At 36.1% G+C, this 17,820-nt stretch overlaps 1 protein-coding gene across 8 annotated transcripts in view; it reads right to left on the bottom strand.

The window, feature by feature from the left end:
• LOC143232334 (uncharacterized) overlaps positions 1-17,820 on the bottom strand; it is a 77,731-nt gene that overhangs the window by 24,584 nt on the left and 35,327 nt on the right. For 3 of the 8 annotated variants that reach the window (XM_076467618.1, XM_076467621.1, XM_076467619.1), the window contains 2 exons: positions 11,551-11,658; positions 2,392-2,524 (listed from right to left, as the gene is read on the bottom strand). In XM_076467618.1, the coding sequence (XP_076323733.1) occupies positions 2,392-2,524; positions 11,551-11,658 (241 nt within the window). The remainder of the gene's footprint in view (positions 1-2,391; positions 2,525-11,550; positions 11,659-17,820) is intronic. The other 5 variants (XM_076467623.1, XM_076467624.1, XM_076467625.1 and 2 more) reach the window with 3 other exon arrangements.

A 17,820-nucleotide genomic window follows, 5' to 3' on the forward strand; every position in this document is an offset into this window, starting at 1 on the left:
TTCAGTCTCTGTTTAATTGCTGTACTTATTTCACCTGTATATTTTGGTTATGACAACATAGTTTTATAAATTACTTGTTTATGTTCTATAAGATAGCTTGATTGATCAACTTTTGACAGGATGTCTTGAAGTTCTTTTTTTCAAATTTGAAACCAACTTTTGTTAGTTTTGTAGTGGAAGGACTTTTAAAGAAAGTTTGCATTAATGGCTTTAGTTTTGGTGATTATTGGACATACTGCTTGGAGAAGCTATTGGCACAAAAAAGATTTTGTATATGAGGCGTATATATTTTTCAAATTATTATCATTGTAGATTTGTAACAATATCCACTGAATCTTCTTAATAATTCCTTTTTAAAGTGAATGAACTTGATTTAAGTTTTAATGTATGAACTGGAATGCATGTGTTGCTTTCCTGTTATTTCCATGAAGACATGGCTTTAAAATGATCTCATGTTTTTCCTTCTTACAGTGGTAATATTAAATATCAAAGCACACAATATGTAGAACAAACATACTAACTCATATCTAGTTTTGACCTAAATAAATTGATATAATTGGACTTAGTTTCTATACTTTGTTATAAAATTTCCAAAATTCTGTTAAAATATTAAAAATAACTCCATTTGTTTTGGAATTTTAATTCTTCTATTATTAATCAGAAAGTTCCATTTTATATATCCAATAATTTTGAGCTCCACTGATATTAATCAACATATTCAACCTAATATCTTCATATTACTATTGCAGTAGCTGCCACTTTCAACCATAAGCCACAAAATACTGCATAAACAGAAAAAGATTTATCAGGGACACAAGATGTGACCTTCCAAAAAAGTCTCAAGTCAAGCTGTGTAACAATATTTTTGCTTACAAACTCTTAATTAAAAGATATTCATACCTAATGATCATACTTTGTTTTCAATAAGTTACAGATTATTTTATCTGCATTTGCTGTTTGAATACAAAAGTTCAACAATAATATTCAAAAAATAAGGACAAAAGTCATTTCTGAGTCAACAAAATATTATTGCCATCACTTACCAGGCTATCTAAACCTAAAGACATGTCCTACAAGAAACTTTCTTTAGCTTTCAAACAAATGCAATTTAAACCAAAAATATTTTCAGGGTGGAAAGGAATGTCTAAAGAAAGTATAAAAAATTCACAAATCAGTGGTTTGTTCACAAGTCGTTTTTCAACCTTCCCATTTCCCAATACATTCCACTATTGTTATCCTTTAGGAGTTAGATCTTGTCACTATCCCATGAAATCATAAGTAACTTCTTGAATAAACTTATTATCCACATTGACATAAATAGTTCACAAACAGCTCCACTGAAAGATATTTAAAAACTGGTTGTTGCTGTTTTTAAAGCTAAGCCACAATGAGAAGTAGTTGCCTGATAACATAATGTGAGGTACATAAGAGGCTGTGAATAAAAGGTCATTCAAGTAAAATCAGAAAAGGAAAAAATCTCAGAAACAAAACTTTAAACATTAAATTTTGAAGGGAAGATAATTTCTTCCTCAATATAAAATCCTGCTTTGGAATGGACAGGAAAAACTCCATAAGATTCCATAATTGCATTGTTTATATGTGATTTTCCTCAGAGCTGTGTAGAAATATAACTAAAACATCTCTCGAACATATAATCATTTTAAAAAATTACACTACACAAGATGTTACAAAACAACAACAAAAGAAAACATTTCACTTATACTTTGGAGTGCAGTAGTATTAAAATACATACAGAATTACTCAATTTATACTTCAATTTTAAAATTTCATATGCAGATGTGCAATCAGCACCAGAAAGATGCTCAATGGTTCAAAAAAGGTTAAAAGTAGTGATGACTGATATAATTAAACAAGATTTTAAATATGAACAGAATATCAAAAAATAAATAATTTTCTTCAATTTTCTCTTTTCTTACAAATTCTTACACTCTTCAAAAGTGTTTCTCAAAGCACTTAAAATCAATAAACACATATTTTAGTATAATTTCTTGATAATTCTATTACTATTGAATATATTCTGGTTCCATCCAATATTCACATACTTGTTTTATACAGTATTAATTTAAATAATATATTTATAGTCCTATCAGTATTCTAATACTTCTGGTAAAAGACAACATACTAAATCTGATTTACTTAAATAATAACGATACACTTTAGTTTTGAAGAAGTATTACTTACTGGTTTATCTGTTTCACAGTAAGAAAACTATTATATAACTACATAAAATTTAGCATGTTGAGCATAGAAAACAAAATTTAGGTTAGCTTTGCAGATTTAAAATTCAAATGTATAGTCTATTTTTCTTTGATATCAGTTTATTTCTGTTTGACAAGTTCTACAGAACAATGGTTATTTATGAGAGAGTACCTTGTGTACCTGGTTTTGCTATTTACACGACTTCCTGCCTTTAGCAACATTTCAGTGACCTCTTCATGACCTCTACAAACAGCAAGATGTAATGGTGTGACACTTTCACTATCTGAAACATTGACTCGACAACCTAAATACAAAAAAAACCTTAATTACGTATTAAACGTAGAAATTTAAAACCACCCAACAGCAATCTGTAACAAAAGCAAAAAAAGCATTATGTTATAGTGAAGATATAAAAATCTTTCACTGGCCAAGAGAGAGATTTCTATTTATCAAGTTTTCAATTCAACTTTTTTGTAAAAACTCTCTGGATATAGATAGGCCAAAATGCACAGATAACATTTTTACAGTTTCATTCAAAAGTTAAACTACTTTATTATCAACACATAAATGACCTCAAAAACAGTTTAAAATTAAAATTGTTACATTACCTCAGCTATTATTTCTTAATTTCAAAAATAAATATTTAAATTAGATTTACATTCTCCACTTCCTGTATCATATGACTCTTTGCTCCAAATTACTCATGAGATATTCATATCTCATTCCATGAGTGGGATAAAAATTATAGGCATTTAGTATAAATAAGGCTAAAACACAACCCAAACTTATAGCTTACAATCATCTTATTTTACTGAGATATAAACCAGAAAATCATCCCACGTGCCACACCCTTATATCACATCTTGTTGTTCAAAAAATTTCAATAATTATACCTAACATTTGTTATTAGATTTATAACCAACAGAAATAAAATATTTTAATTTACTAATCTTTTAAAGGCAAGCTTATTTTGATGACATTTTATGGCCTATTTAGCCTACAGTTTCTTTCTGTTATAGGCAAATCTTCTCAAACAGAATTATTTTAATCAATTTATAGCTCAATTAGAAAGTCATTAAAATCATAATAGTTACATGAAACTACATTCTTTGAATATTACTTTATGTTTTAAATTTCATAATAAAAATATATAAAACTAAGTTCCAATAACAACCATACCAAAAAGTAGGGTTAACTTTTAACACAATTTCTATCATGAAAAAAATACAAGACCCTTGTGTAAGTACTAAACATCTTGTTTTTTATGCATATTTTTTACTCTTTTTAAACAAGTGACTAAAATGTTAAAATAAAAAACTTTTAAGTTACAACAGAAGGTTTAACTAAAAAACAAAATTTTTTGTGACAGCATGCACATTATAAGTGTCAGCAATACCACAATTTGGATGAAGGTGCTAGTAACATTATTTTCTGTATATACAAACCTGATCTGCTGTCATGAATTGCTTTTGCCACTCTTTAGTACAGCTGTAAAGCAATAAACCTAAATGACTGGGTGATTTAAAAATTATCAGCCCTGGCTGTAAAAATAATGTGTCATTGTCTATTACAATATGTTGTCCCTCTAGAAAGAAATAAGAGTAATTTAGATTCATATTCAGTGATGTCGAGAAACCCACTTGTTGAGAAATTCTTATGCAAAAACGGCTTGTTTGGGTTGAGAAAATATTTTACATAGAAGAGCGAACAACGTTTCGACCTTCTATGTAAAATATTTTCTCAACCCAAACGAGCCGTTTTTGCATAAGAATTAGATTCATATTTTTTTTCTTACAGGATGGTTACCAGGGTGGTCAAATGGACAAACTGATATAGAAGGTGGAAAAATAATAGATGAAATATGAAGATTTACTGAAAGAAAAACAATATTTGATGTTCATTTAGAACACTGGTCCTTAACCTCTAGGCCAAACCAGAACTGAAACACCAAGAGTCTCCAGAGACTGTCCAAATATTCCTTTGTAGTAATATATTATATTACAATTGAACTATTTAAGGGCATGTTTCACAGAGCTAGCCCACAGACCAGAAATTGGGTCACAGCCAAAATAATGTTTGGAATCATTGAAATTCAGAGGTTATTCAAATGAACTGTAATATAAAAAAAGCATTTTTAACATGGAAATCACAATGCATTCAGATTAACTCAGTAAAAACTTCACATACTTGTGGACATACCTTTGTAATAAAATTCTTATATAACTTACTGAAAACTTGAAAAATTATGGACAGATATACACTACACTAAAATTTATAGTAAATTTGGTTTTATGATTAACATGCTTGTTACAAAGTCAGTTCAAATGACCTAGCCCATATTATATATATATATATATATAGAGAGAGAGAGAGAGAGAGAGTTAGCAGTTTCTTAATTAATTTTCTAAGTATTCCTTCCTAGGCAACAAACTACACAGTAAAGTAGTTGTGATAAGAATTGTTTAAAGTATTACACAAAAGTGAGCAAAAATATTTACGATATGGTTGGTTGGTTAGGCGTTTTATGGCACAAAGCATTCTTCACTCCAGTAAAAAGTTAAAATTAAAGTAAATTTAGTAAAATTCATAAAAGGAAATTAAGATGAAAAAAAGTTAAAAGAAAACATAAATAGCATTAAATCCAATGTTTACATCTAGTCTACAGTGGTAAGAGAAAACCTACAGTAATACAAGTTGTTAAGAACTTTCTGTAGCATAATTACAATTATTATAACTTGCCAGGAAGACTAACAAGTAAGTACCAGAATCACCATCAGTCACCCGAAGTTGGCCTTTCCAGTTCTGGTTCCGAGTTATTTGACGTTATGGCCATTTTCAAGAAATAATAAAAGTTATAGAAGACTTGTAGCAAAATTTTAATAATAACGCACCACGATGACTAACAGGTAGTTCAAACAGCAGCATTAGTCACCTGAAGTTGGCCTTTTCAGTCCTGGTTTCAAGTATTTTGATGTTATGGCCATTTTCTAATTTAAAATTGAACTAGATGAACTGTGATTCTTAAAAGGGAATCACATTTAAAAAGGTCTAATGTATAAATTAAAAAACTTAAATGGCATTAAAAAGATTAATGGCCTTTAAAAAACTAAAAAACTTTCCTAGGTGGACAGTGTCACCATCACTAATAACACTGTCTAACATTATGTGCAAAACTTGGGACAGAACATGTTTAAAATGGTGCCATTGTTGAGAGTCATAATGACAGCAAGAAAGTAAAGTGTGGCTTATTGTGACCTGAGTGTTATACATTGGTGCACCAGTTCCAGATAATAGAAAACGATGAGTCAATAAACTGTGACCAATGCGTAGTCTAGTTAGAACAACTTCCTCTTTCCGATCATTACGGAATCAAGATGGCCAAAGTCCAATATAGGGATTTATTTGGAAAAGCTTGTTTTCATGTTGCTCACTCCAAGTTGACTGCCAGCTGGCATGGAGCCAAGCCTTGAATACAGGACCATAGTCCATGTATGGAATAGTTACAGTGGTGATAATGTCAAAGCAGATAGATTTAGCTGTGGAGATGGCGAGCTCATTCCTCCAATTACCAATGTGGCCCAGTATCCAGAAAAACTGGATATATGTAGATATTCAAGAGAAATGGGCCAGTCTGTTTTGAATATTGGCAAGAACAGGGTGTGAACTAATGTGAAGCAATTCCAGGGCCAGTAGAGAACTAAGTGAGTCAGTATAAATAGTACAGTTTGAGTACTGCATAACTTCCATGTGATCCAAAGAATGGTGTACAGTTCAGCAGTATGACACTGAAGCTGTAGAGGGGATTCTGCACGCAACAACTGAACCACAACAAGCCATGGCAAAGCCCAAGGAGTCACTTGATTTTGAACAATCCATATAAATAGGAATGGAAGGATGGTTTAAAAGATGTTAATCAAATAACAGACAGTATTTCCAATTGGGAGTATCTGATTTTCTCAGATGACTTAAAGAAAGGTCACAAGATCGAGAGAGGTACAGAATTATATTACAGACTGACCTTTCAAACCTTGTCCCATATGACTTTGTAACTGGTGGTAGAAGATATACCAGTTGTGAACTTAATACAAGATTCCTTCTAGCTTTGACGGCCCACCGAGCATGTGCACGGGGCCCCTGGAAAGTGATGCAGTTCGAAAGTGTGGGATACCTACGGAAAATATCCATGGGCTGTTTTTGAACCTTTCATGCCATGTAACAGGCAGGATTCCACCACGGATGAGGATATAGTGGAAAACGTGTCAAGGTTTTATCAATACATCGAGCAGCTGCTTGTATAATACAGTCGGTTACTGCTGCCACACAGTCATCTATTGATGGGTTACAGACGATAGCAGAATCAAGTTCTGCTAGAGCAGTGAAAAAAGGCCAGTTTTCTTGATCCAGCTTCCACCAGGGCATGTGGATTGGATGGTATTGACCATGGCCAGTCTCTCTCAAAATCATAGGAAAATGACCACTGCCTCATGGATTATTGTCAACCCTCCACGAAAAATGGGAGAACAGTGAAGGAGAGCAAATTGAGAGATTAGTAGCAGTAAAGGACCGACTAGGTGCATGAAAATAAGTAGAAGAACTACTACTGAAAAGAGAAAGGTTGTGATCAGAGATTGTGACAGCAACTGTCCAATGAGAGCATCAAGGTCTGATTGATCATAAGTCTCTCGAGGCAAAAGAATGGCTACGGTGTGCTAGGGTGTGTCGAGGACATGAGTGAATGGTCGTTTTGCATCTTTGGGTGGGAGAGAAAGATGTATCTGAGGAAATGCCCATACCTGGAACCAAGGGAAGTGGATCTCAGGATTTGCTGGAATGTATGTTAGGGACAGAGATGGGTGTTGAAGTTGATTCAACTTTTTTAACCATGGAAATCAAAAGACTTTTCATTTGATTTGAGAATGATTCTTTTGGAGGTACAGAGAGAGGTTCATCTGCAATCCCACTCTAGTAGTAGAATGAAGTGCAGCAGCATATGCCCAACATGAAATGGTGGACAGCAACTTTTGAGCCTCAGGGTAAGTAATGTTTTGAATAATTTTCAAATGCTGCACCATTTTTCTTCCAACAATTTAGGGCAAGAATGAAAGTAGGACAGGTGAGAGTCATTGCAATTGATGCAATGAGGGTCCATTTCACACTCACTGGCATCTTGGTTCTTGCCACCACAACAAGCACATGTTAAGAGACCATGACATGACATCTTCAAGCGTCCAAAACGCTGACACTGAAAACATCAGAGAGGGTTTAGAACATATGGCCATACCCTGCAGTTAAGTTAATTTGCCTTGATGGTGGCAGGTGGACATGGTTATGTAAATGTCAGAATGAGGACATTGGTCAGCATTGTAATTCCATCTTTGCGAGTGGAAATACACCTCATTGCAGAAACTTCTTGGGTGGAGAAACCAGTGAGAATTTCTGACTCAGGGATGTTCATCTAATCCCTCTAAATAATAACTCCTTGTGATGAATTCAAAGTAGCAAGAGGTGTAACCTCTAGAGGTATATCCCCAATTGCCTTTGAATGCAAGAGGAGCTCACTGTGTTGAGATGTGGATGTTTCCACTGATATGTCACCAGATGGAAACTTTGGAGATCCAGCAAGTCCCTCTAGTCTCTTCTGAATAAAAAAGGGGAACATTTGCCCTCAAGGTTTCTCTGAAAGAAAATGTAGGATGAGAAAATGAGGTACAACTGGTGGTACAGATGTTGAAGATTGCTGATCAGAGTCTTCAAGACGTGGTCGTTTACCTATAGACTGTTTTTCACTATTTTATTTATGGATTTATTTGGAGGATCCATAATAAAAAAAGGAATATTTCCATGGCCACTATGAGGGGATGCACTACAATGCCAAACAAGGACACTGCAGCAATGCCAGGGTTTCGTGAGCACTATATATCCAAACATCAACATCAGATACAATGTCCACAACACCTACTGAGAACATACAATACTGGTACTTAGTTGACCCTCGCCCAAGTGGCCCAGCCGATTGACCCAAGAGGGGACCACCCCAAGGCTGTTCATCTACAGGAATTGATGGCCAAAGTGGTGTGTTAGGATTGGACCCCTCAACCACCAGGATCCTCTCCATGCCTTAAAGAGCCACCATGCATGGCAAACTCATGGATGGATGTTTAGATCACAGATGAGGTATACTGAAATAACAAAACCTTCCCTGGGAGGTCCCTTCACCATGTGCAGAAATCCACATTGAAGGGTTATGATATGGCCCTGTACAAAGTTATATCTGATCCAATAAACTTGGGTGGTTAGGATTAAGTGGTACTATAGGTGTCAAACTGCTTATGAACATTAGTTTTCCTGTTTTTACCATGCTTACACAGTAACCAATGGATGCATGTTTCCCAATATTTTGTAAGGTACAGCAAGGTTTCAGTTACTATACATTACATGTGTATTTACACTGCTGGCCAAAATCTTAAGGCCAATGAACATAAAGAAAAAAATATGCATTTTGCATTGTTAGACTCAACCAATTATTTGAGTACAGTTTTGAAATATGAAAATAAGAAAAGGGAAAATAAAACTGAAAAACTTAGAATTTAATAGGGAAAATGTTAACACTATGAAATTAGCCTAAATACTAGCTGGTCAAAGGTTTAAGACCATACTGAAATGAAGCGTTAATTGGTAAACACGTAATGAAATTTAGTCACTTGTGTTCAAGCATTAGCATTGTCAACATCTTCCACTGACATCTTCCTGTGTTACATTGGGTAAAAACATGGCAAAGGCTAAAAAGTTGACAGAGTTTGAATGTGGTAGAATTGTCGAGCTGCAAAAGCAAGGTCTCTCTCAATATGCCATCATTGGTGAGATTGGGCATAGTAAAACTGCTGATGCAAATTTCTTAGAAGACCCTGAGGGATACAGAATGAGAATTTCAAGTGGTCAGCCCAAGAAAATTTCATTGGCATTGAGCAGGAGGATTTGACCGGTTGTCCACAAGGCACCAGCCAATCTTCAAACCAGATTAAGGCCCTTATGGACGCAGAATGCAGTTCAAGAACAATAACACGGCATATACGAAATACTTTAAAAACCGTAAAAGTCTTCAAAGGCCACGCCTCCTTTCACACCATGAAACAGCTCAGTTAAACTTTGCTGAGAAGCACCAAACATGGGACATAGAAAAGTGGAAGAAGGTTTTGTTCTCTGATGAAAAAAAATTTAACCTGGATGGTCCAGATGGCTTCCAACGTTACTGACATCATAAGTATATCCCACTGAAGAAATTTTCTACACAACACAGTGGAGGAGGTTCCATCATGATCTGGGGTGCTTTCTCCTTCCATGAAACAATGGAGCTTCAGGTTATTCAGGGGCATCAAACAGCAGCTGGCTACACTGGCATGTTGGAGAGAGCATCCCTATTGACTGAAGGCCCTCTCTGGTGTAGAAATGACTGGGTCTTTCAGCAGGACAATGCTGCAACCCACAATGCCCACAGGACAAAGGACTTTTTCATGACAAATAACATGATTCTTTTGGACCATCCAGTGTGTTCACCCAAAATGAACCCCACTGAAAATGTTTGGGGGTGAATGGCAAGGGAAGTCTATAGAAATCTTTGCAGTTATTTGCAATGACAGCTGTGCAACTCACTACTGAGACCTCTTGTTGGGCATTTTCTACCCTGCTTAGAATTTCTTTTTAGTATGGTCTTAAACTTTTGACCAGCTAGTATTTATGCTAATTTTATAGTGTTCACATTGTACCTATTAAATACTAAAAAAATTTTTATTTTTCCTTTTCTTATTTTCATCTTTCAAAGCTCTACTCAAATAAGTTGTTAAATCTAACATCACAAAATGCATATTTTTTCTGTATGTTCATTAGCCTTAAGATTTTGGCAGCAGTGTATGTATGTATATACACACATATATTATTATTTAGGAATAACTATTTTAATTTTAGTTACTTTCCTTAAAAATTGAACAGTTAATCAAAAATATTCATAAAACAAACGATCTCAATTATTTTACACTTACAAATTGTACTTGCTAACCTTTGTCATAATCCTTGTTCAAATTAATTTATCAATGCAGAAAAATAATTTTTGTATATTACACACACACACATACATTTTTGAATACCAGAGAATTATAATGTGAATACTGATACCACAAAATGTATTTTATCAGGCTTCCCAACTATGCTGTATTTTGATAAAAAAAAATCAAATTCCTGTTCAGAAAAATAGCACTGATCATAATACTTCAAACTCTCCAACAATACAAGAATTTTCTCTCATAAATAATTTAGAAAGACTAACAGAATTATGTAGAGAAAATGTACCACTTTCAAAGGGTTATAAAATTACAGGTATTAAAAAAGCATATATAGATAAACAATTTTTCTCAAATGATGAAGTGGCAGGGGAACCAATTTAGCAGAATCAAACAGAAAAGGTAGGAGGTTCTTATTTTATATTCTTTCTTGTCAATATCAGAAATTTGAGTTTGTAATTTCTATGAAACTATAAACATTGAATCATAGGCATCATAAAATGTAACCTAATGCAATCCAGAAGATGACAAACTGGTGTGACACAGAAAAATTTATATTTAGCAATTTTTTAAATGTACTTTCAAATTATGAAATTAACTAATGCATAACTGAAAAATTTTGATTACAATCTACAATTTGATACCAAGTTTATTGACATGCATTGATAAAAAGGTAGTTTAATAAATTCTAGAATGCAAGTCTACAAATGTGATGATATGCCCTCTGACTCCTAGTTACCTATATTGATAGGGTTAATATTTATTTCCACCTGCTAGTTTAAACAAAATAATGCAAGCCATCTGCACATTATTTACTCTACACTGCTACTCATTGGCTAAAACAAAACAATACGAGACAGACTACATTTTGTTTCCTTGGGTTGGCTTCAACAAAAAAGAACATCATACTTATATTTTATGTACATTTCCATTTCTTTATTAAAACAGAATTTGAGACACCTGTACACTAATTATGTGTATTTCTATTTGCTAAGCACAATGATATATTTTTATACATGATGAATGACATTTTTTGAGTTAGAATAATTTTAAGTCACCTGTTCATTGTATAAGCCTATTTTGTATAATTTTTTACCTTTCCTTATTTGGTATAAAACACAGTTTTAACCCCAGAGTCAACTATTCTTAACCCAACTTAGTGTTTTTATTTGACTCAATAAAACATTCATGACTGTAATTAAATCTTTTGAACATTTGATCTTTGATAATAAGAAAGTGATACATTTATAAAAATTAGAAAAAAAATCATATTTACAATTAGAGAAGCAAAGATTTTCAAGCAAATATAAGATGCCTCTGCCATGCAATCTCAACATGGCCAATTCTGACATCTGAAAACCATCTTCATCACTGTGCTTGGGACCTGCAAAAATCCCATGTAAGTTTTGACATACACATGAATATTTCACAAAAAAACCCAAACTGTACTTTCTTTGCTTAATAATTGAGCAAAAAAGACAAATTTCCAAATTCTCTGTTTAGGACCTACAAAGAGTATCTTTTTACCAAATTACATGCAAGTTGGTCAAAACAAAGTTAAATGATTTTCCAATCCTAAAAGATGGGTTTATTTAACCTTTTGATCCTGCCTCTTCCAAAATGACCAAATATGGGCATATCCCAGAACTGTGTGTGTGTATTTATGAAACCTGTAAAAAAAAAATCTTTGTATCGAATTCCATGTATACTTGATAAAATACAGAAGATTGTCAAAAAACCCTGAAACTGTGCTTTTTGTGGCATTTTGATCTTCCTATAATTACAGTTTTGTTTTTCACATGTGTGAGACTTTAGAAAAGAAAATTTGTACCCAATTCCATGTAAATTGGTCAAAATATAGTTGAGTAACTGACCAAAAATATTCCAATTATGTCTTTTTGTGAGTTCTGACTCCACACACAAAAAGCTCCCCCCCCCCAACTAGTACAGTGGTAAGTCTGCAGATTTACAATGCTAAAATCAGGGATTTGATTTCTGTGGGCTCAGATTAACCTGCTGTGGTTTTGCTATAAGAAAAACACACACACACAGACACACACAAAGGAACTTGAAGTTCAATGCACAGGAACTCAAAGTTAACATTTCCCTAAACTGAAAATAGATTTCTGATAGCTACCTCCTCTTAACAAACGATTTTCTTGACTTTTACTACTCTTTATTGGCATAAATGTTTGCATGCTAATAAACTTGATACTCCCACTTATCTCTGCATACTAACACTGATTATGCAGTTCCCGTCCACCAACATGAGAGTGACACTAACCATATTGTAACTACTGCCCTATCTAATCTTGAAACTGTTAACCACTTCAAGACTGATCAGATCATTGATTGATTGATTGATTTAATGTTTTATAGCACAAAGCAGCTACACTATCTGCGCCAAATGTCCGGTAAAAGGGTAAAAACAAATTAAATGTAGTAAAATACAGAAAAGGAAATCAAGGTCAAACATCATTAAAAAACAGAAAAAGCATAAAACCAATGTTGACACCTAGTTTACAATGTTAAGAAAGAAAGCAGAGTAAAAGAAGTCTTAAAGTACTTTCTCTAGCAAAATGGTAATAATCATAACCTGCCAGGAAGACTAACAGGTAACTTCAAAAACCACCATCAGTCACCTGAAGTTGGCCTTCCCAGTCCTGGTTCGGGTTATGTTTCATAGCAGCCATTATCAAAGTGTAAAATAATAGAAGTTTTAAAAGACATAAAGCAAAATCGTAATAATGAGTAGCCAAATGTCCAGTAAAAAGGTAAAAGTAAAGTAAATGTAGTAAAATTTGTAAAAGTAAACGAAGGTAGAAACAAAACAGCAATTAAAAACAGAAAATTGCATAAAACCGATGTTCACATCCAGTCTATAAAGTTGTAAAGGACTTTCTGTAGCAGAACGGTAATGATCATAACCTGCCAGGAAGACAAACAGGCAAGTACCAGAACCACCGTCAGTCACCTGAAGTTGGTCTTTCCAGTCCTGGTTCCAGGTTATGTGTCATTATGGCCAGTACCAAAGGGTAAAGTAATAAAAGTTTAAAAAACATGCAGCAAATTTGGAATAACAACTCGCCAGGATGACTAACGGGTAGTTCAAACAGCAGCGTTAGTCACCTGAAGTTGGCCTTTCCAGTCCTGGTGTCGAGTTATTTAATGTTCTGGCCATTTTCCAATTTTGAATTGAACTAGAGATTGAAACGTTGAAACGGGAAACACAATTAAAAAGGTGTAATGAATAAATATCCAACACTTAAATAAGATTAAAAAGATTAATGGCCATTAAAAAACTAAAAACTTTATCAAGGTGGGTAGTTTACAGATAAACCCTGGGAAAAATCATGTTTAAAATAGTGCCCTCATTAAGAGTTGTAACGATGACAAAAGTAAAATGTGACTTAGTGTTTGAGTGTTACACAAACTACATACTGGTGCAACAGTTCCAGATAAAAGAAAACGATGAGTTAAAAAACTGTGACCAATGCAAAGTCTAGTTAGAACAACTTCCTCCTTCCGAACCTTATGGAAGCTAGATGGCCAAAGCCCAATATAGGATTTTATTTGAAAAAGCTTGTTGTCGCGTTGCTCACTCCAAGTGGACTGCCAGCTGGCACAGAGCCAAGGCTTGAATACAGGACCATAGTCCATGTACGGAATAGGCACAGTGATGATAGTGCCGGAGCAGATAGATTTAGCTGTCATGTCTGCAAGCTCGTTCCCGCGAATACCAACATGGCCTGGTATCCAGAAAAACTGGATAGAAGTAGCAGTTAATGAGAAATGGGCCAGTCGGTTTTGAATATCAGAGAGAACAGGGTGTGAGCCAACGTGTAGCGATTCCAGGGCCAGTAGAGAACTAAGCGAGTCAGTATAAATGGTGCAGTTGGAGTACTGCTCAGCTTCAATATGATCCAGGGCAAGAGATATGGCATACAGTTCAGCAGTGAACACAGAAGCTGTAGAGGGGATTCTGCATGCAACCACCAAACTGCAGCAAACCATGGCAGAGCTCACTGAATTATCTAATTTGGAACCATCCGTATAAATTGGAATGGAATGATTGTTTGAAAGATGTTCATTAGATAAAAGACGGTACTTCCAATCTGGAGTATCTGCCTTTTTCAGATGACTGAAAGAAAGGTCACATTTGGGGGCTGTAACAAGCCATGGTGGGATGGGCTCACCTGTGGATTCTGCAATGTTATCCAAGGACAGACCCAATTCATCCAATTGCACTTGGATTCAAAGGCCAAAAGGAGCAATGGCAGATCGTCTGTTCTGAAAAAGTACGGCCCACTGAGGAAGGAAAACACATCCCCAGGTGGAATGCTTTGGTAAGGAACGAAGTTTCAAAGAATATAGTAAAGTAGGTGCAAACGGCAAAGGTGCAGAGAAGGTTCATGAGATTCAACTTTGAACTGGAGAGGTGCAGAAAGCCCCAGTGCAGAGTCGAAGTCCTTGGTAATGAATGGGGTCCATCATCTTTAAGGCCGAGGGTCTGGCAGAGCCACAGACCATTGGTCCATTGTCGAATTTTGATCGAATAAGAGCACAATATACCTTTAACATAGAACATCGATCTGCTCCCCAACTGGTAGAAGACAGGACATGGAGGATGTTGGAAGTGTGGTATAAAAGTCAGCTTACGGTCAAAGATAAGCCCCAAGAAGTTGATTTCAGGGAACACTGGCAGCGAAACTTCACCGATATGAAGTTCAGGATCAGGGTGAACACCCCATTGGTGGCAAAAGTGCATGCAAACGGATTTAGAGAGAGAAAAATTAAAGCCATTCGCCATAGTCCACTTCAGTACACGACTGAGGGCAGTTTGCAGTTGCCGCTCAATATATCTCATGTTCGACGACTGACACGAGATGTAAAAGTTGTTGACATACAGCCCATTCACAACAGTGAGAGGGAGTTGTTCAGTGATGGTATTTATCTTTATACTGAAAAGTGTGACACTCAAAACACAGCCCTAAGGTACCCCAAGTTCCTGTTCAAAAGAATGGGAAAGTGTCGAACCCGCACGAACTTGGAATCTCCTGTCCATTAAAAAATTTTTAAAAAACATGGGTAAATGGCCATGTAACCCATATGTATGGAGGTTTCACAAAACGCCATACCTCCATGTTGTCATAAGCCTTCTCAATGTCAAAAAATATTGATACAAGATGTTGGCATTTGAGAAAGTCTTCTCTGATTGATGTTTCAAGTTGAATTAGGTGGTCTGTGGTGGAGTGCTGTTGTCGGAGGCCACACTGGGTTGGCGAGAGGAGGTTGTTTGATTCGAGGAACCAAACAAGACGAGCATTAACCATCCTTTCTAAGGTCTTACAGAGACAGCTCGTCAAAGCAATTGGACGGTAGTTTGAAGGAATCTTGGGATCTTTCCCTGGCTTAGAGAAAGGTAAAATAATAGCCTGGTGCCAGGCATCAGGAAAAACATTCTCCTGCCAGATCCAGTTAAAGACAATTAGCAGGACATCAAGAGAAGCAGGAGATAGATGGTGCAGCATGTCATAATGTACATCATCAGGTCCAACAGATGTACTGCCAGAGAGATGAAGGGCCATTTTCAGTTTCACCAGTGTAAAGGGACAATTATAGTCTAAAGACAGTCAGTTCTAAAGGAAAGAGGTGAACACTCTGCCTGAGTCTTGATGGTCAAGAAGGTGGAGGAACAAGCAGAAGTGCTAGATATCCAGCAAAAGCTTTCACCTAGAGCATCAGCCACCTCCTGACCACCAGAGAGTAAGATCGAGAGGAAGACAGAATTGTAGTGCCCACTGACCTTTTGAATCCTGTCCCATATGACCTTGGAACTGGTGAACAAACAGTGATGGTATGACCAAAGGAAAAACGGATAGCTACGGCCTCCAAGAGTGTGTTGAGTGACAAAGACAGGGTGGGCACATGCTGATCAACCAATAGTGCCACCTCTCTATGTACTCATCCATCACACAGCCTGTCATTTCTGTACAGAGAAAACTGTTGAATGGTGACTGTATCAGCAGGTTTTAGAAATGTTCCTTGTAAGGAAAGACATACAGGATGGAAGGAAGCAATCAGTGTTTTGATACCATCCAGATTAGAACGTAAACCTCGATAGTTCCATTGTATCAAGGTGGCCATTTTTAATGATGGGTAGGCAAAGTGGCTGGAGAACCCTTCTGTTTACAACCACGTTTCTTTTCCTTACTGTCCTTAGTCAGAGGAGGTCTATCAATCTCCATGGATCCTGCCCTGGGTCGATTGGGCAGGTCTTTGTTATTGGAAGGGGATTCTAGTGACTGAGGACGAGAACAAATCATTGTTTTGCCTCTTGGGGTGGGAGAAAAAGATGTATCAGAAGAAATGCCTGTATTTGAAACTGAAGGATGTGGATCTTGAGGTTTGTTGGAATGTATGGGAGGAACAGAGATGGATGTGGAAGTCGATTCATCAACCTTTTTAACCATGGAGGTCAAAAGGCTTTTCATTTGTTTTGAAAAAGATTCTCTTGGAGGGACAGAGAGATCTGTCTGCATTCCCACTGTAGTTGTGGAACAAACTGCAGCAGCATATGTCTGAGATGGAGTGGTGGGCAGCAATTTCTGAGCCTCAGGATAACTTATGTTATGAATCGCTTTCAAATGCTGCACCTCTTTTTCCTCCAACCATTTTGGGCAAGAACGAAAGAAGGAAGGGTGAGAACTATTGCAGTTGATGCAATGTGGGTCCATGTCACATTCACAGGCATCGTGGTCCTTGCCACCACAATGAGCACATGGCAGGGAACCACGACATGATGTCTTTGAGTGGCTGAACCTCTGACACTGGAAACATCAGAGAGAGTTTGGAATGTATGGCCGTACCCTGCAAATTAGATAACCTGCCTTGATGGTGGTAGATGCACGTGATGATGTAAATGTCAAAACGAGGGTATTTGTTGGCAGTGTAACTGCATCTTTGCAAGTGGAGATGCACCTCACTGCAGAAACTCCTTGAGTGGAGAAACCAGCGAGAATCTCTGACTCGGGGACATTCTTCAAATCCCTCTCAACAATAACTCCTCGTGATGAATTCAAGGTAGCATTAGGGGTAACCTCAACAGGTATATCCCCAATTGCCATTGAATTCAAGAGGAGTTCACTGTGTTGGGTTGTGGATGTTTCAACTAATATGTCTCCAGATTGAAGTTTCTTTACTGACTTTGGAGAGCCAGCAAGTCCCTCCAGTCCCTTCTGAATAAAAAAGGGGGACATTTGCCCTAAAGGTTTTTTGAAAGAGGATGTAATATAAGAAAATGAGGTACGTGTGTTACAGATGTTGAAGATTGCTGCTCAGAGTCTTCAAGACATGGTTGTTTACCTATTGACTGTTTTTTCACTATTTTATTTAAATTTTTTGAAGGAGGATCCATAGGGAAAAAGAAAAATTTCGGTACCCACTGACCCCACCCACCATGGAGCCCTATGAGGGGATGCACTACAATGTCATGCAAGGACAATGCAGCAATGCCAGGGTTTCGTGAGCACTATACCTAAACACC

This window comes from Tachypleus tridentatus, chromosome 11, assembly GCF_004210375.1.
Source record: "Tachypleus tridentatus isolate NWPU-2018 chromosome 11, ASM421037v1, whole genome shotgun sequence".
Classification (NCBI taxonomy): Eukaryota; Metazoa; Arthropoda; class Merostomata; order Xiphosura; family Limulidae; genus Tachypleus; species Tachypleus tridentatus.